The sequence below is a fragment of the Haliotis rufescens genome, unplaced genomic scaffold (genome assembly GCF_023055435.1).
Source record: "Haliotis rufescens isolate VD_foot unplaced genomic scaffold, xgHalRufe1.0.p SCAF_7, whole genome shotgun sequence".
NCBI classification, from domain to species: Eukaryota; Metazoa; Mollusca; class Gastropoda; order Lepetellida; family Haliotidae; genus Haliotis; species Haliotis rufescens.
This window is the reverse complement of record NW_025964361.1, coordinates 50,664,589-50,690,676: the sequence shown is the minus strand read 5'-3', so window position 1 is coordinate 50,690,676 and position 26,088 is coordinate 50,664,589. Positions and strand designations below refer to the sequence as shown.

The following is a 26,088-nucleotide window of genomic DNA, read 5'->3' as shown; positions in this document are numbered from 1 at the left end:
ATGCTTGTCTCAAGAGGCAACTTTGCTTGTCACAGCAGGCGACTAATCGGATTGGGTGGTCAGTCTCGCTGGCTTGATTCATTTCTCAATTGCCAATTGCTACAGTACCTTATTTTTGACGGCGTTGTTTAAAGCAAACCATTTGCGGATTAGAATATGGTCGAGGTCGGAAATTGGTTAAGTAGACTCTGGGAAACTGTGGCACACGCAAATTTGGTAGCGGTAATGTCCTGCAAACGGTGACTATCTTTTGACGGAGTTGGTACAAGCAAACTATATGCGGATTCGAACATGGTCGAAGTCAAACATGGGTTAAGAACACACTGGGACACATGTGGTGATGTCTCACAAGCGGTTCATTACATTTGACGACGTTGGTACAACCAAACCATTTGGGGATTCGAACATGGTCGAAGTCAAACATGGGTTAAGAACACACTGGGACACATGTGGTGATGTCTCACAAGCGGTTCATTACATTTGACGACGTTGGTACAACCAAACCATTTGGGGATTCAAACATGGTCGAAGTCAAACATGGGTTAAGAACACACTGGGACACGTGTGGTGATGTCTCGCAAGCGGTTCCTTACATATGATGGCGTTGGTACAAGCAAACCATTTGAGGATTCGAACATGGTCGAAGTTGGAAATTGGTTAAAACATCCTGGGACACCCAAGCACATGTCAATTTAGTAGTGGTGATGTCTCACAAGAGGTTCCTTACATTTGACGGCGTTGGTACAGGTAAACTCTTTGAGGATTCGAATATGAACGATGTCGGAAACAAGTTTAGCACTTTATCTCAGCAATGCGACAGGAACCCGGGGTCCGGACGAACGCAGAACGCTAATCCGTTTGACTGGAGCCCAACTGACAAAGAAGTTACAGCCTGTTAAAGAGTCACCAAGCCGAAAGGCTGAAGAGCCCCAGTGTTAGCGTTTGATTTAATATTATTATTATTCCGCCGATTTTTGTACCAGAGCTAGCAAAATAACCACTGGCTCGATTTTGTTCAAATTTTGTATGTGTATGAAGACCGTTGGGTACTAGTGCCCGCCAAAAACCCAAGGCCGTAGGCCCAAACGCCAAGGGTAGATAACTAAAAATCAAGACTTTTTAAAGATGTCTTTCGCCCTATTGCTCCGCAACCGCTTATCAGATTACTTTGAAAACTTGCATGTATCTGCTGCTTGAGCTGCTTGACATATTTTGTTCTTTGACTTTGGTCATTGGTCAAATGGTTTGGCAGCCATATTGGATTCAAGGTTTTCACAGTGTCTTTTGGGTACCTGTCTTCAAACGTAAACAACTCCGAGTCCACTGCATGAAATGCTTCCAAATTTTCTGAGAATTGTCTCCACACACAACACAGCAAACTCTCATAGCCGTTTTGGGATATCTGTTTTAGTTGCGGTTGTATTGGAATTTGATTTTGATAAAAAAAATTACCGAAATTTTACTTTAACGATCATATCTTGTTAGCTTGTTGACAGAAACTATTGCAAGTTTACATGAAGTTAGGTATCATATGCATCTTATTTTCTGTTCTTGGGTGCATGGAAAAAGTAACAACACTTGGTGGTAATATTTGATTAGAATTTGGGACACCCCTGGAACACGCCAATGTCCTGCAAACGGTAACTATCTTTGACAGAGTTGGTACAAACAAACCCTTTGAGGATTCGAACATGTTTGATGTCGGAAATGGGTTTAAAACAGACTTAGCACACGCCAATTTCGTAGCGGCAATACCCTGCAAGTTGTGCCTACATGTGACGGATTTGGTACAAGGAAACCCTTTAAGGATTCGAACATGGACGTTTGTGCACAGTGTAACTTGGAGCCCGCCATTGCTGCTTGCAGCTTTAATTATCATTGTTATTATTAAGATGCAAATTATGTAAAATGCAAATGTGTGGTCTTCTTGAGAGGGGGGGGGGGGGGGGGGGGGCAGAGAGAGAGGGGGGGGGGGGCTGAGATACTACGCACACAGACACAGAGGGAGGGAGAGAGCGAAAGAGAGTATGGGAAACATTCATCTAAGTTAATACAGGAAAGAAATTATTTTAGGCGAAGAAGGGAGAGGGAAATTTTCAAATATCTATATAATCAAAACATCTGGTCCTCGAATTATGAAACATATTCCAACTTAAATCATGCATTCAAATATGAACAAAGTTTCGACATCAACGTATTTCCCTTTAATCATAAACACATTCCTGTATGACACGCGGAAAAGTACTTCTATCGCTTCCACGAAATATACCTGCGGGATGGACCGTTTGATATTTCACAACATGCACAGTGAATTCGAAGGCGGAGCTTAAGGCAGGCCTTGCGCAATGCAGCCCGCACGTCGATAGACGTAAACGACCATGCCAGTACAACGTAAATAGCAAGGCTGGCCTATATCTGTATTCATAGCAGGCCATCGGTTTCAGGGACCCTACATTCCATTTCACAGCGCCTCGGATATACTCGCAAAACATGAGCACTGGTAAGTGATCAAATCCGTTGGGTTTGAATATGGACTGGAACAACATTGTAACAGATACGTGTGTCTGCATTACGTGACAGATACGTGTGTCTGGATGAAGTGACAGATACGTGTGTCTTTATGACGTGACAGATACGTATGTCTGGTACGACGTGAAAGATACGGGTCTGTACGACGTGACAGATACGTGTGCCAGATTGAAGTGACAGAGATACGTGTGTCTGAATGAAGTGACAGATACGTGTGTCTGCATTACGTGACAGATACGTGTGCCTGTATGAAGTGACAGATACGTGTGTCTGTATGAAGTGACAGAGATACGTGTGTCTGTATGAAGTGACAGATACGTGTGTCTGTATGAAGTGACAGATACGTGTGTCTAGATGAAGTGACAGATACGTGTGTCTGCATTACGTGACAGATACGTGTGCCTGTATGAAGTGACAGATACGTGTGTCTGTATGAAGTGACAGATACGTGTGTCTGTATGAAGTGACAGATAAGTGTGTCTGCATTACGTGACAAATACGTGTGTCTGCATTACGTGACAGATACGTGTGCCTGTATGAATTGACAGATACGTGTGTCTGTATGAAGTGACAGAGATACGTGTGTCTGTATGAAGTGACAGATACGTGTGTCTGGATGAAGTGACAGAGATACGTGTGCCTGTATGAAGTGACAGATACGTGTGCCTGTATGAAGTGACAGATACGTGTGTCTGTATGACGTGACAGATACGTGTGTCTGTATGACGTGACAGATACGTGTGCCAGTTTGAAGTGACAGATACTTGTGTCTGTATGAAGTGACAGATACGTGTGTCTGGATGAAGTGACAGATACGTGTGTCTGTATGAAGTGACAGATACGTGTGTCTGGATGAAGTGACAGAGATACGTGTGCCTGTATGAAGTGACAGAGATACGTGTGTCTGTATGACGTGACAGATACGTGTGTCTGTATGACGTGACAGATACGTGTGCAAGTTTGAAGTGACAGATACGTGTGTCTGGATGAAGTGACAGATACGTGTGTCTGGATGAAGTGACAGATACGTGTGTCTGTATGAAGTGACAGATACGTGTGTCTGCGTTACGTGACAGATATGTGTGTCTGTATGAAGTGACAGATACGTGTGTCTGTATGAAGTGACAGATACGTGTGTCTGGATGAAGTGACAGATACGTGTGTCTGGATGAAGTGACAGATACGTGTGTCTGCATTACGTGACAGATACGTGTATCTGCATTAATTGACAGATACGTTTGCCTGTATGAAGTGACAGATACGTGTGTCTGCATTACGTGACAGATACGTGTGTCTGTATGAAGTGACAGATACGTGTGTCTGCATTACGTGACAGATACGTGTGTCTGTATGAAGTGACAGATACGTGTGTCTGCATTACGTGACAGATACGTGTGTCTGCATTACGTGACAGATACGTGTGTCTGTATGAAGTGACAGATACGTGTGTCTGTATGAAGTGACAGATACGTGTGTCTGCATTACGTGACAGATACGTGTGTCTGTATGAAGTGACAGATACGTGTGTCTGGATGGCAGCCGAGATATATCTGTGACACGTCTCACTATGTGAGCAGCCTGGAAAGGGAGCTATATACATATAGCTTATTCATTGTTATCTTTATTGTTTTTTACATTATTGTTATTTATTAACAACAAAAAACAACAACTATTCCACCACCACTACTACTACTACTACTATTATTATTATTATTATTATTATTATTATTATCATTGTTATTATTAAGATACAGATTATGTAAAATGCAAATGTATGGTCTTCTTGAGAGAGGGGGGGGGGGGGGGAGAGGGGGAGACCATACAGAGAGAGAGAGAAGGGGGGGGGGGGCTGAGATACTACGCACACAGACCCAGAGGGAGGGAGAGAGCGAAAGAGAGTATGGTAAACATTCATCTAAGTTAATACAGGAAAGAAATTATTTTAGGCGAAGCAGGGAGAGGGAAATTTTCAAATATCTATATAATCAAAACATCTGGTCCTCGAATTATGAAACATATTCCAACTTAAATCATGCAATCAAATATGAACAAATGAAGTTTCGACATCAACGTATTTCCCTTTAATCATAAAGACATTCCTGTATGACACGCGGAAAATTTCTATCGCTTTCACAAATATACCTGCGGGATGGACCGTTTGATATTTCACAACATGCCCTTGCGTTGAACTCCTCTACATGACCTTCCCACGATAACCTAATAGTTAGAGGTGTGCCTAGAACAGTGTCAGGAGTACCGGACAGAGAAACTGCATAGTGAATTCGAAGGCGGAGCTTAAGGCAGGCCTTGCGCAATGCAGCCCGCACGTCGATAGACGTAAACGACCACGCCAGTACAACGTAAATAGCAAGGCTGGCCTATATCTGTATTCATAGCAGGCCTCACTCTCAGGAGCCATCGGTTTCAGGGACCCTACATTCCATCTCACTACGCCTCGGATATACTCGCAAAACATGAGCTCTGGTAAGTGATCAAATCCGTTTGGTTTGAAAATGGACTGGAACAATATTGTACCAATGGCTGGATTAGTTTTTGTAGTAATAAGTTGTTAAGGTAGTTTGGAATTCCATCCTTGCTGATTACCAGGGGAAGATCCAGGATATTTTAAAACGGGGGGTTCAACTTTGGCCACTTGCAACTCCAGTGTGTGTGTGTGTTGTTGTTGTTTTTTGGGGGGAGTTTTTGGTTAGGGAGAGGGGGTGGGGTTTGGGGCACACATAAGCCCATCCAAAAAATCACAAATATGAGTTATATACCCCCGAGAATCCCCCTCCTGGAACCGCCATTGCCTGCTATCTAGGTCGCGTTTTATCTCATTGTTTCAAGCTCTGGGGAGAGACTGCCGCCAGCTGCCTGTGGGCTGGCAGCATAGCGTTATAGGGAGACAGTGCGGAATTCATCGGACAAACATAGCATCTGTTATTTTCTGTTTTTGTTTTTTTATGTGTCCTCGGGCAAATGTTTTATAGAGTGTTTGAATATAATTGCGTGTGTGCTTCCCCCGGGTTTTATATAGATATATAACTAGCCAGTAACAATTGTACAAATATTGAATATATAGTTTATCCCGCTGTGTCAACTAGTAGTCACTTCCATTATGTTAGGTACACAGTAATCCCGTTTTAAATTAAATGAACTGAACTTTGCAAACATGTATGTCAAGGATATTAAATCATAACTGAAAATAATTCAAATTCAATAATTTTACAAACAACACTTAATTCCATTTAAAAAAACGTCAATATGCTTGGCGATACTATTGTTATTTATTCAGTTATGTTATTAAATGTAAATGTCATGGCTTCAATATTGACATTTTCCGAAACACTAAATGTTAACAAGCTGTATGCTTCACCACTGTTCATTTGCCGTGACGTGGTGACAATACAAATGTCCTACCCAGCATACAGTTCGTCAGGCTGACGTAAAGCTCTTCGCTTGAGCACACCGAAACAGGTTTGCCCGCAGCGAATGGTATGAGATCTAAGATTGGACCCACCTGTGCTGTAAACAGGATACGGCTAAAGGGAGCGGTGTGTATTGTCGAGGTCACGGCTAGTTTCCAGTGATCTCTTGTTGAAGATCACATCATGTCAGGAATGTTAAAAGTAACGTACGTTTTGAATACATTAAGAATGCCCTTGTCTCATTCTCAACTTCTTGGAGACTGAAGCTGACGCCAGCTATTTTTAAGTTTGGTGTAGGGACCATTGACCTGGTCATTCTGGGAAGGAAAAGCGGTAGAAACATTTCTCGCGGGACGTTGTTTGGACGCGCTCATGCATGCAGCTGGAGATTGTGGCAACAGCTTAGTGTCTGTCGGGTTAAGAAACAGCCAGGTCACGACCAGTTCATTTCTGGCTGGTATAATTATTCTTTCTGGAGTCACGTAGCGCTTTTAGCGTTATTGTTTGTTTGTTGTTTAACGCCGCACTAAGCAATATTCCAGCTATATGACGGCGGTCTGTAAATAATAGAGTCTGGACCAGACAATCCAGTGAACATGAACATCGATCCACGCAATTGGGATACAATGACATGTATCAACCAAGTCAGCGAGCCTGACCACCCGATCCCGTTAGTCGCCTTAGTCAGGCTCGCATATAATGCGAGGGGATACAGCGATCAGCCAGTCTGTCCGTCCGTCCGTCCGTCTGTCCGTAATCATTTCCTTTTCCGTGGCAGAACTCGAAAACAATTCAGTGTATTTGATCGAAACTTGGCAAATCTATCAGTCACATACTGAAGTTGTGCCTTTTGCTATTTAGGAACAATTTGGACTTAGGTTATATAAGGGTGGTGTTCATTTCTGGAGCGTAACTCAAAATCCGTTAAATACTTTCTTACCAAACTTTGCATGTCTACCAGGCACATACTGAACTGGTGCCTTTTCCTATTAAGGAATTTTATAAATTTTTATTTTTTACGTTTCCATGGCAACAAGTTGGATTTAAGTTTTAATATAGGGTGGGTTCACTTATGGAGTAAAACAAATAAACTGTTAAATATTTCCTTGCCAAACATTGCATGTCTATATATAAAGCACATACTGAACTGGTGCCATTTGATATTAAGGAGTTTAAGAAATGTGTTTTTTTAGAATTTCCATTGCAGCTTTTTTGACATGGGCTAAGAGAAATGTTGGGTCAGTTACCTGGTTTGGGACCATAACGTGTTAAAATGGGCGGGGGATATAGATGACTTCGTTGACTATACGCTTGTTTAGTTATTGTTTCTTGTGATTTGTCATTTGTTTGCATAAAAAAACAAAACAGAAACACACTTGTTATACTTTCCATATCATATGGATGCGACCATGGTGGATCTTTTGTGGGTAAATAATGTATGCTTCTTCAAGAACATTCAACTCTTGATGGCTCGACTATAAGAGCAATGTCTAATGGCTTCCCACTGTCGGCAGCTCGCCTGATGTCTCCACTATAAGAGCAATGTCTAATGGCTTCCCACTGAAGGCAACGTATCTGATGTCTCCACTATAAGAGCAATGTCTAATGGCTTCCCACTGAAGGCAACGTATCTGATGTCTCCACTATAAGAGCAATGTCTAATGGCTCCGAACTGAAGGCAACTTGCCTGATGGCTCCACTATAAGAGCAATGTCTAATGGCTTCCCACTATCGGCAGCTTGCCTGATGTCTCCACTATAAGAGCAATGTCTAATGGCTTCCCACTATCGGCAGCTTGCCTGATGGCTCCACTATAAGAGCAATGTCTAATGACTTCCCACTATCGGCAGCTTGCCTGATGGCTCCACTATAAGAGCAATGTCTAATGACTTCCCACTATCGGCAGCTTGCCTGATGACTCCACTATAAGAGCAATGTCTAATGGCTTCCCACTATCGGCAGCTTGCCTGATGGCTCCACTATAAGAGCAATGTCTAATGACTTCCCACTATCGGCAACTCGCCTGATGTCTCCACTATAAGAGCAATGTCTAATGACTTCCCACTATCGGCAGCTTGCCTGATGGCTCCACTATAAGAGCAATGTCTAATGGCTTCCCACTATCGGCAACTCGCCTGATGTCTCCACTATAAGAGCAATGTCTAATGGCTTCCCACTATCGGCAGCTTGCCTGATGGCTCCACTATAAGAGCAATGTCTAATGGCTTCCCACTATCGGCAGCTCGCCTGATGTCTCCACTATAAGAGCAATGTCTAATGGCTTCCCACTATCGGCAGCTTGCCTGATGACTCCACTATAAGAGCAATGTCAAATGGCTCCTCATTGAAGGCAACTCGCCTGATGTCTCCACTATACGAGCAATGTCAAATGGCTCCTCATTGAAGGCAACTTATCTGATGTCTCCACCATAAGAGCAATGTCAAATGGCTCCTCATTGAAGGCAACTCGCCTGATGTCTCCACTATAAGAGCAATGTCAAATGGCTCTTCATTGAAGTCAACTTTCCTGATGTCTTCACTATAAGAGCAATGCCAAATGGCTATTAATTGAAGGAAACTTATCTCACGACGTGTTCGAGACCGGACTAATGTTTTTAATGTCGGTTTCGCTAGCCCCCTGAGACAGCATGCCACAGCACTCAAACACATTATGGGGCGGTCGGGTAGCCTAGTGGTTACGGCGTTAGCTCGTCACGCCGAAGACCCGGGTTCGAATCCCGACATGGGTACAATGTGTGAAGCCCATTTCTGGTGTCCCCCGCCGTGATATTGCTATATTATTGCTAAAAGCGGCGTAAAACCATACTCACTCACTCACCCAAACTCATTATACATGATATTGATTCCAAACCGGCGGAACCGGCCATTATTAATAGAATGGAAGTAAACGATCTTTATGAGATTCCTATAGCGTATCAGCTACGTGGAAGGCGGTGTTTAAACTGACACAACCCTGCATTTCAGCATATTTTGCCTACCATGGACATACCATGATTACCGTATTGAGAGTGTGACCCGTGAAGACCCGGGTTAGAATTGGTCTTCAGCAACCCATACTTGCCGTAAAAGGCGACTAACGGGATCGGGTGGTCAAGCTCACTGACTTAGTTGATGCATGTCATCGTATCCCAATTGCGTAGATCGATGCTCATGATATCCATCACTGGATTGTCTGGCCCAGACTCTATTACTTACACACCGCCGTCATATAGCTGGAATATTGCTGAGTGTGGCGTTAAACAAGAAAAAACAAAAAACTCATTGTGTGAGTGAGTGAGTATGGTTTTACGCCGCCCCCAGCAGTATTCTAGCAGTATCACGGCGGGGGACACCAGGAATGGGCTAAACACATTGTACGGAAGTCGAGGAATCAAACGAGGGATCTTCGGCGTGACGCGCGAAGTCTTTAACCACTAGGCTATCCCAACGCCCTTCAACAAGTACCGATACAGACCATTATCATGCTTAAGGGGCATTTATATAGGAATGTATTGTTGGTATGCTTGGTAGTGCAGTCGTAGTTATAGTTACTAATTGCAGCCCAGCTGTGTAAAATGGCAACCCACCAAGGTCCATGCGCTAGGAGCAGCATGTCTGACATTTCAGTCCACTTAGGCAAAATAACCGATGTCAGCCTTTCATATGTCAATTTAGCGTTATAATCTGCAAATGTGAGGGGCCAAGGTCGAGTACATTGATTGAGGTGCAAAACCACTGTAGTGTATTGATACTAATCGCAGATTACTTCCCCGACAGGAACCTTGTTGCACTGTTCTGCAAAATTGTTAATAACTATAAACAAGTCTCTACTCAATAATACGTCCGATATGTCTAACCTTATAGGGGCGGTCGGGTCGCCTAGAGGTTAAAGCGTTCGCTCGTCACGTCGAAGACCCAGTTTCGATTCCCGACACGGGTACAATGTGTGAAGCCCATTTCAGGTGTCCCCCGCCGTGATATTGCTGGAATATTGCTAAAAGCGGCGTAAAACCATACTCACTCACTCTATCCTTATAATACATGTTATAGGCTTGAATTTCAAGATGGCTGCCATTTTGACCTGTTTTCAAAATCAAGATCTAATATTGCTCTTCAACATGGTCATGTAACATATCATATGAAAGCCTAACAAATGATATATTGAAAGCTATATAATTTCCCAAGCGACACCAACACACCCCCAAAGTCAGATTTCAATTAAAATGGACATAGTTTCACTCAAAATTGTAGATATACTGCACTTTTTTCCGAGCATTTTACTAGTTTATCATTTGAGTGAGAAAGAACCATGTGAATACTTGTAGTATTATGAAGTATATAAAAATTACATCACTGAGTCGAGGGCTGTGAAATAATGTCACCTCTAGTCACCGTCAGAGTCCAACTCTTCTGGAGAGGTAGGTAAGTTGTTTCTGTTTAGGCACACTTGCATCCAAGGGAACATATCCCATGTTGTTCTTGGCGCAGCTACACCTGGATCAGGAGCATCTGCTTATTGTGCATTTACAGGTGAGCAATTCTAGACACAGTTCTAGCATTCGTTCCTGGGTCATTGAGATACTCAGTAGACGTCCACATATACTCTTCTGCGGGTCGAATGTCAGCCTTTCCTTTGTGTGCAGAACACCACATGATGCACTGGTGCTGACATCTGAGTAGATGTTGTGTTAGTGCATCTTGTGAGGGTGGGAGTTTCTCTAGGTCTACAACTCTGTGGAACATGTCATCTCTTAGTGTAATAATGCTAGTTGCAGTAGATGCTGGATTGTACACTTTAATGACAAATGATTCTGCCTTTTTCGTGTCAAAGGCACCAGTTTCTGCTGTTGGTTGCAACAAATCTGGTTGTGTGATGAATTTGTTCAAGATCGACTTCTTGCCATGACCACTAAACTAGCTTGTTGTGTCCCAACCTGTGACTACACGGAATGTTGGTAGAGCAGCTCCAACATCTGGAGTGATGTACAGCATCAAATGGTATGAATAGAGGGCCCTTTGCAGTACCTGCACTCATCCATATCTGTGCAGAAAACCGATGCTTATGACGTGTCAGCAGTACTAACTGTGAATGACAATACGGTCATATACATTGCAGGAGTCATCCATAATATCGATCATTATTCGTGTATCTGCCTCTTCATGTGTTGATAGTAGATTTGGTGTTGCTGCAGATTGATCTATGGGAGATATTACATCATCAACTGATATGAATCGAGGAGACAAGCTTTTGTCGGCGTTCATTGACAATCGATTGGCTGATATTGCTACAAAGAGTATTCATGACCAAATACCACAAAATATGTCCAACAGTACATGTTCCAAACTGTACACCTTGCAGCTATCAAAGAAGTCAACTCAAACCAATAACCAATACCTTTAAGCAGGGAAGAAATATTTTCAGAAGGTTGCTGATTGCCGCCTACTGTAAACGTACCACATCTTCTAACACATGAGCTGTCCCAGACCCCACCTTCCCTGGCAACAACAGATGGCCTACTTTGTACAACAAAGCTGCATTATCACATTTGCTTGTATCACATGTTGTTAAAGAGCTACAAGCAACTGATGACACAACATGCATTGTTATTGATGACCAGGCTATTGGCAAACCAAGCAAAGATAGGACCTTTGGAGATTTGGCCGATGTTTTCAATTGGAGGTGAGGTGAGGTGAAATGGGGTTTAACGTCGCGCCCAAGATTATTGCACTTATATAGCGACGTGTATGTACATGTGTGTGTTTGTGTGGCTGCTTGTACTAGTCCGGACTGATGCCGATTTATAGTGCTAGCACACTGAGATACCATGCCGCAGTTTAACATGAATACCCCACTCAGACACAGTATACTGACTCCGAGCCAACCAGTCCTTGTTTTAGACCTTTAGCCCAGACAGGGTACCAACAAGTACCATCTTTTAACGTCTTTTGGTATGACGCGGCCGGGGATCAAACCCCGGACCTTCCGCTCTACCACTAGACCACGAAGGAGGTCGTTTTCAATTGGAATGAGATGAAGAACTTCAGTGAAACGTCTTGTCACGTCGATGTTGTCTTTTGACCAATATGTTGCAAAGTCAGTAAAATCTGCTATTCGGACGAAAAAAAAGCTGATCGATCAAAGAAAATAGAAGAATAATAGATTAATGACACATCCTTCGGCCGTCTTCATGGTCCAATTTTATTGGAATGAACGAGAACAAGCAAAATGTTGTTACAGTTCGTGACCACAGAATTGCACGCACAGCATCTCCATCATAACAATCATTTCATCATATGAAGGGTGCTATTAAAAAGAACCATAATGTTTGTTGCCACACCTGGGAATAACGTCACAGTTTGAATAAATGTTTTGGCATCGCGCCAGTGATGGGTAATGTGTCACTGGTGGGTTTGGCAAGACGGCTCTCATCCGGGTCATCGAGTTTATTTGCGCAATCTCTCGGGCTGCTAATGAAAGAACAGCCGCGGTATTGTACGATGTGCACCGACCGATCCCACGGCCTTTAATTCGTTTATGAAGAGGCAGATTCGGAGAAAAAAAATTTTTGGTAAATAAAACGTATGTATATCATGAGTTCAGCAAAATACATACACACAATGCAGATTTCGTGGTGTATTGAGCGGACGATGTCGCAATTGAAGTAGACCGTGTCGCAATTGAAGTAGACGATGTATTAGCCCCGATCCACATACATCAAAGCGCCGTGACTATCATGGCGTGGCATCATAATGGGCAAGTACTGTATAACCGACATAAGTCCGGATCAGTACAAGCAGCCAAACACATATATAAGTGCAATAACCTTGAACGCAGCGTTCAACCCCATTTCACCTAGGTTATTTTTGTAGAACGGTGCAGGTTAATGCTTAATTAATACGTCTCCATCAATAATACGCAGTAGCCAGGCAACGCCTTATAGCGAGGACATGCCATTCACTAACACACCAGCCGGTTGCAATGTAGCCTTGCTCCAAGGCTGTACTGAAAGATACGTCCATGGATGTGTGGTAATTCTATCCTTATAACAGGCAAGTCTAGATAAGCCGACGCCAATTTTTTCATCGGAACAACCTGTTCTTATTATTTATATAGTCTAGAAATTATGACTTATCTAATTATTATTGTCTCAGAGACTTGTGCAAGACCAGTGGCACTGAGTCACAGCTGTATAAGTGTGAACTTGAGTGTATGACCTTGGGGAAAGTGCCCGGATTTGGAATAACAACACGTCAGTACGACATCAAAGAGTAGTAGGTCGTAACGCTCGGCACTTGATTTTGAACCCACATGTAGGTTATGCATATAGATTATTTGGCTTTTCTTACGAACTCGTTTTGCAATAGATCTATACACTGCACGTTAACTTAACATGAGCTGTTTGTCTAGCCTTGCTCTAAGGCTGTACTGAATGAAAAGCCCATGGGTGTATAATGATCCTATCCTTATAATAGGCAAGTCTAGATAGGGGCACTGGTTTCTCATGGAGGTATATTGTTCTCATTATTTATAATATATAATCAAGAAATTATTATTTAAACTAATACTTATTGCCTGAGGGATTTGTGCAAGTCGACTGGTTGTCCTCGTTTGTTTGTTGTTGAACGCCGCACTCAGAAATATTCCAGCTTTATGACGGCGGTCTGTAAATAATCGATTCTGGACCAGACAATCCAGTAATTGATATAATGAGCATCGATCTACGCAAAGTGCACCAATGTTTCTCAGTGGAAGTCTATGAGTCTTGATCCCGTATAAAACGTGCACAGAGATAAAAAAAATTATTTATCGGGGAGTTTGCTAACCAGGGCTGTTTCATTGTACTTAAGACCCATGAAGATCAGGGGTAGAATAGGTCTTCAGCAACCCATGCTTGCCGTAAAAGGCGACTATGCTTGTCGTAAAAGGCGACTAACGGGATCCGGTAGTCAGGCTCACTGACTTGGTTGATGCACGTCAACAATCCCATCGATGCTCGATTATCTACAGACCGCCGTCATTTTGGAAGAAAGCCCGTGATGCAGAATTGTGTTTAGAATTGCACCCCCCCCCCCCCCCCCCCCCCCCATCCCCCATCCCCCAATCCACCCCCCCCACCCAACCCAACCCCCCCCCCCCCCAAACACACACACACACACACACACACACACACACACACACACACACACACACACACACACACCCCCCCCCCCCCCCCAAATACATATGATAGTGACTCATCGAATTTGATAGCAACGTCATCCCTGGGCGCGAGATATCGCCGGGCGGACGTTTGTATATAGCACAGTGAATGGTGACATTGGAAAGTGTCCTGTCACTATTTTGTTGGTGGCAACTCCCCCTCCCAGTTCGCTTTCCTTGATCCCAGCTGATGCGAGGTCCTTTAAACTTAAAACAAATAATTTCTTTCCTGCGATAAGAGATACTTCAAAATCGTCTTGCTATTCGATACTTAGTCACGTTTCGTACTGCAGATAACCCATGACATTTGTTCTTTTTGTTTTTACCGGTCTAAATTTGGTAAGAATAAACTATTGCGCATTGGGCGATTACCTCCTTTAGCCATAGGGGAAGTATTGAGCTTTATCTTGCACTGACGTTGCAATGCGGGACATCGTACCTTTTTCAAGCTCTATTGCAACAACCTTTGCAATGTATTGTATGTTATTCAGGCAGCCATCGAGAAAGGTTCCAGGGAGGAATTTAGGTCAAGCCTGTCACGCGTTCAATCTTTCAACTTTTTGTTCAACACGAAGGCTAATAGGCTTCTATAAAGTATGACTTTGTTCAATAAACAACACATGTAAAACAACGGGTTTGATATGAGAAATTTGTAATTAGTTGTCTTCTTAATCACATGTATGACCCTTGCTGGGCATAGTTGAGCACAGTATTGTTTCAAGTAGTTCACTGTATGTAATGTATGATTCATACCGTTTCATGCGGCGGTTTCCGGTTCTGCATGGTTTAATGCTTTGACAGTTTTTTAAACAGATTTTTTACTGATTATACACCCGCATATGTTCTTTGTTCCTGGATACATAGGAAATCAACAGGTTGATCTGTAGTTTGCAATTATTTTCCTGAAAGATAATACGGTTGCATGATATCTTCACGATGTTTGGGTTTAACATAGTAATATTCTTCCAAACATACTTCAAATCTAATCTGGAAGCAATCACAACACAAACCCAGTTTAACCAAACGGAACCGTACACAAGAGTGAGTGAGGGAGTTGGGTTTAACGCCGGTGAATAGTAGTCCGTGTCAGCTTTATGTGGGAGGAAACCCCGAAGTGATGTAGGTCTTAGACGTTCACCACTTTGGTGAAACCAACGAGCACGGGATTTGTGCTGACAACAAAATCGGGGCGAACCGGGATTCAACACACTGTCATAGGTTTCTGGCGTGCCCAAGGGACACAACTCTGCATAGCGAATTACAGCGACTTCGGCGACCTTGCCCCCGTACACAACTGTAAGAAACTATCATACAACAAATATGTTTTAGATGAGATATGTATTGCGGAACATTCCATGAAGAGACAGTGGCAATATTACACTATCACAAACTACAAAATACATGCACAATAAATGACAATTAAAAAACACAGGTACATTCAACATACAAAGGAGGTACATTATAACAATTTTATTTCAAAACAAGTGTATTATAATGATATGGAAACAATATGAGAATTTAGCAAAACTATGGGAATGTTGTACATACAAGGAATTTGTAATTGGTGATATGATAACAGATCTTGGAAGTTGTTTCTGGATAACTGTTGGTAAAATTATTAAGAACTGTTCCTTTTAACAGAGTGTACCAAATTCTTTTTCATGATTGAGGATTATTTGTGATTCTCTTTCTTGGTTGTATTTTATACAAGACCGTGCGTAATGTTGTTCATCTTCTGAGACATCACATGTTTCACAGAGACGTTGTTCCAATGGGGTGTTTTTGTATATCCACCATTTTTTTCAATTTTCAGTTTGTGATTACTTAAACGATGTGGCTGGCAGAATTTGTATTGGACAAAGCACCCATTGTGCAAATGCTATCATCAGGCCGATCTGTTGGAAACACAATATCCACGAGTGTCATGTATTTCGTCTGTGTTTGCGCACGGGTATTGTCGTGTGCCATTTAACGACATGAATTGACGTCCTTGCCCACGTAACGAAACATTTTTCTGTTCCGTCAAGGGCTACTGGAGCAACCCTAAGCCATTGACATGTTACTTGTGTATGCGTCATTGGCCATACACCACTTTAACAGATTACTGGCGCTGATATGAATACCAAAGACATTATCTTTAACGCAACAAATATAATCACATGACTACACGTAAAAGGTATGTTCACTGGTCGTCGTTTGATAATGATTCTAAAATAGGCAAGATGGTTTCCATACAGACATTATAAGTCAGTGGAATAATAGCAATAGGACTTTAGTAGATAATGTATAAACCACATATGATAGGATACACTGTGTCCCAAAGCTTAGTCTCTGAAAACATATGATTTTGATCGAAACAAACAACTTCATTTATTTTGAAAAGGAGCTCCAGTGAGGTAGGATCCTTTGCCAAGTCTAGACTTGCTTCATCTGGAGCTACAGCATGACAGTAGGGACTAGGAGAAAGGGATTGAAATATGGTTGGGGACTGTAGGATAGGCTATGCAGACTGGGTCTCTGGTGCTTAACCTTCGCCGCAACGACGGTCCTGTTTAGATTCCCTTAGAGTGAGTGAGTGAGTGAGTGAGTGAGTATGGTTTTACGCCGCTTTTAGCAATATCACGGCGGGGGACACCAGAAATGGGCTTCACACATTGTACCCATGTCGGGAATCGAACTCGGGTCTTCGGCGTGACGAGCGAAAGCTTTAACCACTAGGCTACCTGACCGCCCCGATTCCCTTAGATATCAGTGGTAGACTAACATTTAGTCTCTAAAACTTTATATTACACAATATCCTTCTTGACTCTAAAAAAAATAAAAATTGCCTATGATGATTTCAGGTGGGATAGAGCTAGCTTGAGCTGGCTAGACTTGCTTTTTTAGGCATTTCTAGATATATTTAATTCTCATACAATAAATATATTCCACGGTCATGGTGCAGGACTAATATCAGTGGGTACGATGTGTGGTGCCTGTTCTTGGTGTCCTTCCCCGCTATACAGCTGGAACATTGTTCATGAGTCAGTGAGTTTGGTTTAAAGGGGCGAATCTCGAACCCATGAGGTCAGAAGGGGACAGCAGATGCTCACGTATTGTAGGGGCGACGCTTGAACTATGTCTTAGGTTGACGGAGTTACGTCATCCACTGACCGCCCTGTGCTGTTGTTTGTCTCGGAGTGACAGCTATTTACAAAACAACCACCAACAGTGATACCAGATTGTTTATTAGGCATTTTATATCTATAGGTGAGGTGAGGTGAAATTGGGTTTAACGTCGCGCCCAAGATTATTGCACTTATATAGCGACGTGCATGCACATGTATGTGTGTGTGTGGCCGCTTGTACTAGTCCGGACTGATGCCGATTTATTGTGCTAGCTCACTGAGATATCATGCCGCAGTTTAACATGAATACCCGACTCAGACACAGTATACTGACTCCGAGCCGACCAGTCCTTGTTTTAGCCCTTTAATGCCGAGCGCCAGACAGGGTAACAACAAGTGCCATCTTTTAACGTCTTTTGGTATGATGCGGCAGGGGATCGAACCCCGGACCTTCCGCTCTCCGGGCGGACGCTCTACCACTAGACCACGGAGGCGGTCTTTATATCTATAGAATCATACAGGATTTATCAGATTTAATTTGATAATATAGATACGTAGTTTATTATTCTCTAAATATTGTGATATTGTACCAAGTGATATGTTTTGCTAAATAATATATTGGAAAGATACATCTGCTCGCTAACTGCGAGGTTTTTTCACCTCTCTTGTAATCTGAAATGAATGTATCTAATAATACGTTTCAAGTTGTTGTTTATTGCATATTTACAGAGGCATGCCTTGGCAATGATTATCCTCTGAGAAAAATATTTATATTGCCCCAACCAAATACTCCTTTACTGATTAGGTGTGCGTGGTGTGCATGATTAGGTGTGCATTGTGTGCATGATTAGGTGTGTATTGTGTGCACGATTAGGTGTGCATGGTGTGCATGATTAGGTGTGCATTGTGTGCATGATTAGGTGTGCATGGTGTGCATGATTAGGTGTGCATTGTGTGCATGATTAGGTGTGCATTGTGTGCATGGTTAGGTGTGCATGGTGTGTATTGTGTGCATGATTAGGTGTGCATGATTAGGTGTGCATTGTGTGCATGGTGAGGTGTGCATGGTGTGCATTGTGTGCATGATTAGGTGTGCATGGTGTGCATGATTAGGTGTGCATGATTAGGTGTGCATGGTGTGCATGATTAGGTGTGCATGGTGTGCATTGTGTGCATGATTAGGTGTGCATTGTGTGCCAGCAGTGAGTAATTTATTTAGCTGCAGTACCAAATAGGAGTGCCACCCTGCTGTGCTCAGCGGGAGTCCTGAATGGAGCCATGCAAAGGCCAATCTAGCCTGTCTCCCTGGCTCCTGAGCATAAATTAAAAATGAGTCCAACTCAAGCCTAGAATGATGTGGCAAGTCTAGATCGTCTCAGCTCTGAAATTAGGCTTGTTCTGGGATCCGTTTTGATTATGTCTTTTTTATTTTGTAGATATATTTTAATTAATAAGATTTTATTTCTGGGACTAAATGTCAGTCGAGGGGCAATCAACACGCCCCCATGTTGTAGCTAGGGTGGGTTAAAGCAATCAACACGCCCCCATGTTGTAGCTAGGGTGGGTTAAAGCAATCAACACGCCCCCATGTTGTAGCTAGGATGGGTTAAAGCAATCAACACGCCCCCATGTTGTAGCTAGGGTGGGTTAAACCAAGTGCTGTTAGGAGAGAGATTCTCTTGCTTTATGTCTAATTATCTTATCATATATATATATATTAGATATACTCTATTTGGAATTGTAATTCATAGATCCATATCTGTAACCAAGAATGGTAACTGAACAGAAGGTTGATACTTTAAATTTTGCGGAAACATTCGAAAAATCCTGGAGCTTAGCACCCTAAGACGGTTGAAGCTGGCCTTGAGTGCCCCCTTTATGCCTCTTTCAATTATATCGTGGTGTGTGAGCTTCGTGCTGGAGGAAAACCAAACAAATGATACAGGTCTTAGACGTTTACCAATTTGGTGAAACCCACGAGTATTGGTTTAGTGCTGACCAACCTAGAAATAAAATCAGCTCGAATCTTCGGTCATAGGTTTCTGACACACCTAAGGGGCGCAACTCTGCACAGTGACTTACGCCGGCCTAGACAGCCGGGCCGCCGCCGTTCCCAAATATGTTAACGCTATGTAAAACCATACTCGCAAACTCATACAAGAGAAATATCATTATTGCATACATTATCGTTTCAGAAAAGACAGGATACCCTGAACAGCCCCCACCCGGATATGGACAACCCCAGCCCGGGTATGGCCAACCCCAGCCCGGATATGGACAACCCCAGCCCGGATATGGACAACCCCAGCCCGGATATGGACAACCCCAGCCCGGATATGGACAACCTCAACCCGGATATGGCCAGCCCGGCCAGCCAGGATACGGCTACGCCACGTCAGATAACGTCAACGTGGTGGTAAGTTGACACAGACAGGCAACTTCGGATGTATCGAAGTCGAATATAGCATTATATATTTTGCCGTCAGTCGAATATAGCATTACATTGGATGTAACTAAGTCGAATGTAGTATCTTATCAGTGTTAACGAAGTCGAATATAATATTATATCGCCTTTAACATGTTCGAATATGATATTATATTGTCTGCAGCAAATTCAAATATATTTTATAGAATTCGAATACAGCATTCTATAGGTCATTTTGAAGTTGGAAAAAGCAACATATTTGAGTCTGTTTGTCTGTTGTTTAACGCCGCAATCAGCAATATTCCTGCTACATGACGGTGGTCTGTAAATAATAGAGTCTGGACCAGACAATCCAGTGATTGACATCATGAGCATTGATCCGCGCAATCGGGATACGATGACATGCATCAAATAAGTCAGCGAGTCTGACCACCTGATCCCCTTAGTTGCCTCTATCGACAAGTATAGTTACGGCAGGCATGGGTTGCTGAAGACCTATTCTACCCCGTTTGTAACAATTCAGTCGACTATAATAGCAAGTTAACGTTAGAATAAGGAGCGGTGCTCGTCATCCCCATACATATATAAATATTAACATAGGCCCAATGGTCATAGATATGAGTGTGTATGGTTTTACGACGCTTCTAACAATATTCCAGCAATTTCACGGCGGGGGATCCTACAAATGGGCTTCACACATTGTACCCATGAGGGGAATCAACACGGGTCTTCGGTGTGACGAGCGAACGCTTTAACTACGGACTACCCCACCGCGCCTATAAATAAAACATGACATGAAAGGAAATAACTTTATCAGATTGGGGATCGAGGCCACACTTCCCTAGCTATTGTCGACTAAAATCAAACAAATGAATATTTCCTCTTGATAAGGTGACAAAAGGTTATAGTTCTCGTGACTTCCATGTTTAATGGAATCATTACCCTTGTTGATGACTGTGATGTTCCTGTCATGGCGGGGGCACGGGTGGCCCAGTCTAGACAGGTGCCACTATTCGCTGTGCAGAGTTGCGTCCCTTGGACACGCCAGAAACCTATGATTGTGGGTTCGAATCCCGGTTCGCCCCGATTATGTATCTAGGTTTGTCAGCACCATACCCGTGCTCGTGGGTTTCACCGAAGTGGTAAACGTCTGAGACCACATTAAGCTGACACGCCGTGATATAACTGGAATACTGTTAAACCCAACACACTCACTCACTCACTCACTCACTCACTCACTCCAGTCAGCGCCGTTTACAGAGTAAATCACACACTGCATGAAGGCAACATGAGAGAATTTGTTTTAATTTTCTGAATGCAGCCATGACTAAGATCTATTTCACCAGTCTTGATAAATATATAGTCTTCATTCTATGGTATAGTAAACATATAATTAAAATAATTTTAAATAACATTTTAAAACCATTATGAAATAGCTTAACCCTTATGCATCATTTTGTTTTTTTATCAAAATCTTAGATTGTGAATGAATATAGACCATTACACATTCATAAAAATATCCTTTTGTTTATTATCATTAACATGACCATTAATTAAACGATAGTGTCCATGTTTTCACAACTAAACTAAATCGAATGAAGTCCAACGTGACCTTGAAAATGATGCTTGGCATTCGACATTTGAGTTGTAAACACCTCCTAATTTGTGTACTTATTTAAGAGCTGGCCGGATGTTTCGAAATTAGACATCTAAGCATATGTGGAATTGATTTCTGCCTTCTACCAGCTGAATGCCTATCAATTTCCCGATAGTGCGCCAACTCTGTAAACTGACCGATTGTCGTGGCAATACTGGAGCTAGCCCCGTCCTTTCAAGTGCCACGCCAGCAACAGCATGACTCACTGTTTGTTCATCCACCTAGTCAACAAGAGCGTTGGTTATTGTCATAATGTCAAGCTCTTTGTTATAAGGCCAGTTCATATTCGGCTTCACGTTATAAATCGCTCTCTCAGAAGATGAATAAATGTGATATTAACGCAAATGTGAGGACGAATTGTTCGAACTATTTAGATATGATTTATCAATATATAAATTACTTCCTTAAAATAATTAACAACTTTGCTTCGGAACCTTCCGTGTATGCGTGATGTGAATGTGGACGGGCGAACACTTGAGTGAAAGTATTAATAGTGTATACCAGGTGTTTCAAATCAATATTCAGTTTGTAAAGATTTCAGCAGCCGGTGTCATTGATTCGGTGCCATTTGTATGATTTAGTTCATATCCAACTGTTGCACTTAAGAAAAACACTGACACTTAGTACAGGGCTGTGTCAGATAGCGTTAGACACTTTGTAGTAATCGACCGTTGGTTGTCCCTTTGATTGTTCTATAGGGTGCTTACTTACTTATTTTGGAGATTTTACGTGCGCTTTCCAATTGCAGGCGTATATCGCACACGGGCCCGCCAGGCCATTTAATGTGTTTCCGAAAGGGGGGAAAGGAAGTGGTGGTGCAACCCCGGAGGGGGGTTTAAGGGTTGCTTATATAGTAATTTTGAGATTTGTAATGAATGCCAAGAGTGGGTAGGGGGCGAACTAAGGGAGCTGTGTGTGGTGGGTGGTTTGTTAGTTTATGTGATTTTGGTTTTATTAGTTTATTTGGGGTTTAAATGCGACTAATTAGTTTTAATTAAGTATATGCCTAACTTTTTGAATTTTTCTAATTTATTTTGTGGATTTAGGATTGATTCTAGAGTAAGTGCAGTATTAAGATTTAGGGTGGTTTGTAGTGTGGTTCGGTGTGTTTGGTAGTGTGTGCAGTGAATGAGTACGTGTTCTGGTGTTTCTTGTTGTTTGCTGTGCACCCTGTCTTGTTCCTTATATTGCCCCGCTGGTCGCCCAAGAATTACCATGTGACACGTTCTGTAGGTTGATCTTTGAATTGCCCCGTGGGTCGTCCCTAGAATTACCGTGTGACATTTTCTATAGGTTGATCTTTGAATTGCCCCCTGGGTCGTCCCTAGAAGTACCATGTGACATTTTATGTAGGTTGATCTTTGAATTGCCCCCTGGGTCGTCCCTAGAAGTACCATGTGACACGTTCTGTAGGTTGACCTTTGAACTGTCCGTGGGCCATCTTGTGGGCAATCTTGAGTAAGTTTTGTTGTATTTTATAATTAAGAGGATTGTAATGTGGGGTTTTCTGTTATTTGTGCTGTAGGTAATCTGTCCCGAGGTGTTTTCAAAGGGTTGTCATATTGGCGTTTCTGTAGTTTGTCCTGTATGTAGACTGCCTCGTTGGGTGTTCAGAGGGTTGATAAATGGGTTTTTCTGTTATTTGCCCTGTAGGTATTCTGTCCCGAGGTGATTTCGAGGGTTGTCATATGGGTTTTTCTGTTATTTGCCCTGTAGGTATTCTGTCCCGAGGTGTCTTCGAGGGTTGTCATATGGGTTTTTCTGTTATTTGCCCTGTAGGTATTCTGTCCCGAGGTGTTTTCGAGGGTTGTCATATGGGTTTTTCTGTTATTTGCCCTGTAGGTATTCTGTCCCGAGGTGTCTTCGAGGGTTGTCATATGGGTTTTTCTGTTATTTGCCCTGTAGGTATTCTGTCCCGAGGTGTTTTCGAGGGTTGTCATATGGGTTTTTCTGTTATTTGCCCTGTAGGTATTCTGTCCCGAGGTGTTTTCGAGGGTTGTCATATGGGTTTTTCTGTTATTTGCCCTGTAGGTATTCTGTCCCGAGGTGTTTTCGAGGGTTGTCATATGGGTTTTTCTGTTATTTGCCCTGTAGGTATTCTGTCCCGAGGTGTTTTCGAGGGTTGTCATATGGGTTTTTCTGTTATTTGCCCTGTAGGTATTCTGTCCCGAGGTGTTTTCGAGGGTTGTCATATGGGTTTTTCTGTTATTTGCCCTGTAGGTATTCTGTCCCGAGGTGTTTTCGAGGGTTGTCATTTGGTGTTTTCTGTACTTTGTCCTTTTGGTATTCTGTCCCGAGGTGTTTTCGAGGGTTGTCATTTGGTGTTTTCTGTACTTTGTCCTGTTTGTAGTCTGTCCCGTTGGGTGTTCAGAGGGTTATCACGTGGGGTTTTCTGTGATTTGTCCTGTAGGTTGTTTGTCCCGCCGGGGGTTCAAAGGGTGGTTTATCATGAATTGTGTCGTTGGGTGCTTTCTGGCGCCGACTGTTCAGAGTATGCGAAAAGTCAATGATGATGATGATGCTATCCAGGTCGTTGGGTGCTTTCTGGCGCCGACTGTTCAGAGTATGCGAAAAGTCAATGATAATGATGATGATGATGATGATGTTGTTGATGATGATGATGATAATGATGATGATGATGCTATCCAGGTCGCCCAACCACAGGCCATGATTGTCCAGACAGGAGTTCGACCCCCAGACTACCTGATCCTCTCCATCGTGTCCTGCTTCTTCTGCTGGCCAATGGCTATATGCGCCCTCATGTACGCCAACAACGTAAGTACTCCAGAGTGTGTGTAGGTCATAGTGATTCAATATTGTTTTACGCCGCAAAAGTAATTTTTTTAATTATTATTGTTGTTGTTGTTGTTATTATGACTTATGTTTTTAATTTATTTCATATATTCTTTTAAAATATTTTATTCTATGTTTTTACATTTTTTTATATGTTTAAATGTTATAATATGCCTTTTTTTTATCAATTTCAGTCCCGAAACTCGTCCTCTGCCGGTGACTTTGTGTCAGCCGAGAATCAAGGGCGAACAGCCAGGAATATCGCCATTGCTGCCATAGTAATCGGCATTATTATCGTCGTCGTGGCAATCATTCTCCGTGTTGTATTGGTGTCTACGTACACTTCTACCTATTACTACGGATAACATCTGAAGCGGACCACAACGCTACTCTCAATAAACTGTAAATACAAACCTGAATTATCTTTAGTATACTTAACTCGACTGGATTTGACTGAAGAGTCCAGACTGGCTACCAAATTATGACAAACTTTCATTCGGACCATCACTGGGAAGTATTATATCCAAGGGGGGTAACTTTAGGGTACCGAGAAAAGTTATCTGCCCTTGGACAAGGGGACTTTCATGAAATACCACATTAAATCAGTTCCTGGCATCTCTGGAAACAGACCGACACGGGTGACGTTTCTTCACAAGCGTGCTCTTTTTGTCAATCACGTCTCCATAACAACCGTATCCATGATAAATCAGCATCAGTTTACTCCATCTTTCGTTGACAGTCATTACGGAGATGGCCGATTTAGTGAGATTCACAAACGATCTGATTGTTTTCATATTTGACGAACATTTGCAAATTCTTTACATTTGAAATTCACATAAATAGAATTCAATTTTTACTGTATTCAATATGTTTGTAATCTCTACATAGGCCTCGTCATAACTTAATTTGGGTGATTAGGAAATTATCACTAGCCGGGATATGATTTGCCCTACAAGATGGCGGCATTTGTTATCAATGTATTTGCCTTACAAGATGGCGGCATTTGTTATCAATGTATTTGCCTTACAAGATGGCGGCATTTGTTATCAATGTCAAGACTTAAACTGGTTTCAAGATTTGTCTGCGGGAAAAGAGAACGAGCCATCTTTGATCAAGAATGTGCCTTGTGATGAAAATAAAGCAATGCAAATATTAAACAGTGCAGCTGTCGTGTTTCTGAAATTATGTTATCATTTCATAAAATATGTGTGATGACAAATTATATGCATAATAGTGATTATTCTTTGTGTCTTTTGTCGTTTCTTTTATACCTTAGCGTGACAATGTTGCGGTTTGTATTCGTACTCATAGGTACCCTCTAACAACAGGCTTTGTTATCAGAAATAACATGGCTGCCGTTGATTTTAGTGTTATAAAATTTGTCATAAGGGTAAACGTGTATATATATGTTCTGTATGCTGCTGTAATAGCTCATATTTTATGAGCAAAGCTCATTTTTTTAAGGAAAAGAATTAAACAGTACTTTTGTAAATACTGGACATTGAGCAACCAAGAGATTTTTAATAGCTCAGATCTGACTCGCATATTTTCTTGATTAGTGTTTTTACCTACCGTTTGGATCTTTCTTTGTTAATTGTTTTCATACATTTATTGTTCAAAGTAATTAAACTGTTTTCTACACAAAATGATGATATTTGTTGTGTTTAATTCTGAGCTGTATTAACGGAGTCATATTAGGTGTGGTTTTATTGGTGTCACCATGGAACTGTGTAGCGTGGACACTCAGTATACTGGAAACCTAACACTTTGGAAAGAACCAACTTTTACTTTCGGACACCTCTTACTCCATAAAAAGACTATATTCTGCTAACCTTATGCTTCGTAAAACGTACATTCCGGACACCTCTTAATCCAGATATGGACTATAGTTTTTAAACCTTACACTTCGTAAACGCACATTCCGGACACCGCTTAATCCAGATATCACC

General features: G+C 42.2%; 1 protein-coding gene across 2 annotated transcripts; it reads left to right on the top strand.

The window, feature by feature from the left end:
- Positions 1-2,349: 2,349 nt before the first annotated feature.
- LOC124117499 (trafficking regulator of GLUT4 1-like) lies at positions 2,350-25,785 on the top strand. 2 transcript variants are annotated; one of them, XM_046479427.2, is made up of 4 exons: positions 2,350-2,500; positions 19,460-19,680; positions 23,996-24,121; positions 24,334-25,785. In XM_046479427.2, exons 1-4 carry the CDS (start codon positions 2,491-2,493, stop codon positions 24,502-24,504), a joined length of 528 nt encoding a protein of 175 aa, XP_046335383.1. In that variant the 5' UTR covers positions 2,350-2,490; the 3' UTR covers positions 24,505-25,785. The 2 variants fall into 2 exon arrangements, with proteins under 2 accessions (XP_046335383.1, XP_046335382.1); XM_046479426.2 differs by lacking the exon at positions 2,350-2,500 and adding an exon at positions 4,836-5,013.
- The last annotated feature ends 303 nt before the right edge of the window (positions 25,786-26,088 follow it).

Coding starts and splice junctions, on each gene's coding strand:
- LOC124117499 (XM_046479427.2), top strand. Junction 19,681..23,995: donor CAGATAACGTCAACGTGGTG/GTAAGTTGACAC, acceptor GATGCTATCCAG/GTCGCCCAACCACAGGCCAT. Junction 24,122..24,333: donor CCCTCATGTACGCCAACAAC/GTAAGTACTCCA, acceptor TATCAATTTCAG/TCCCGAAACTCGTCCTCTGC.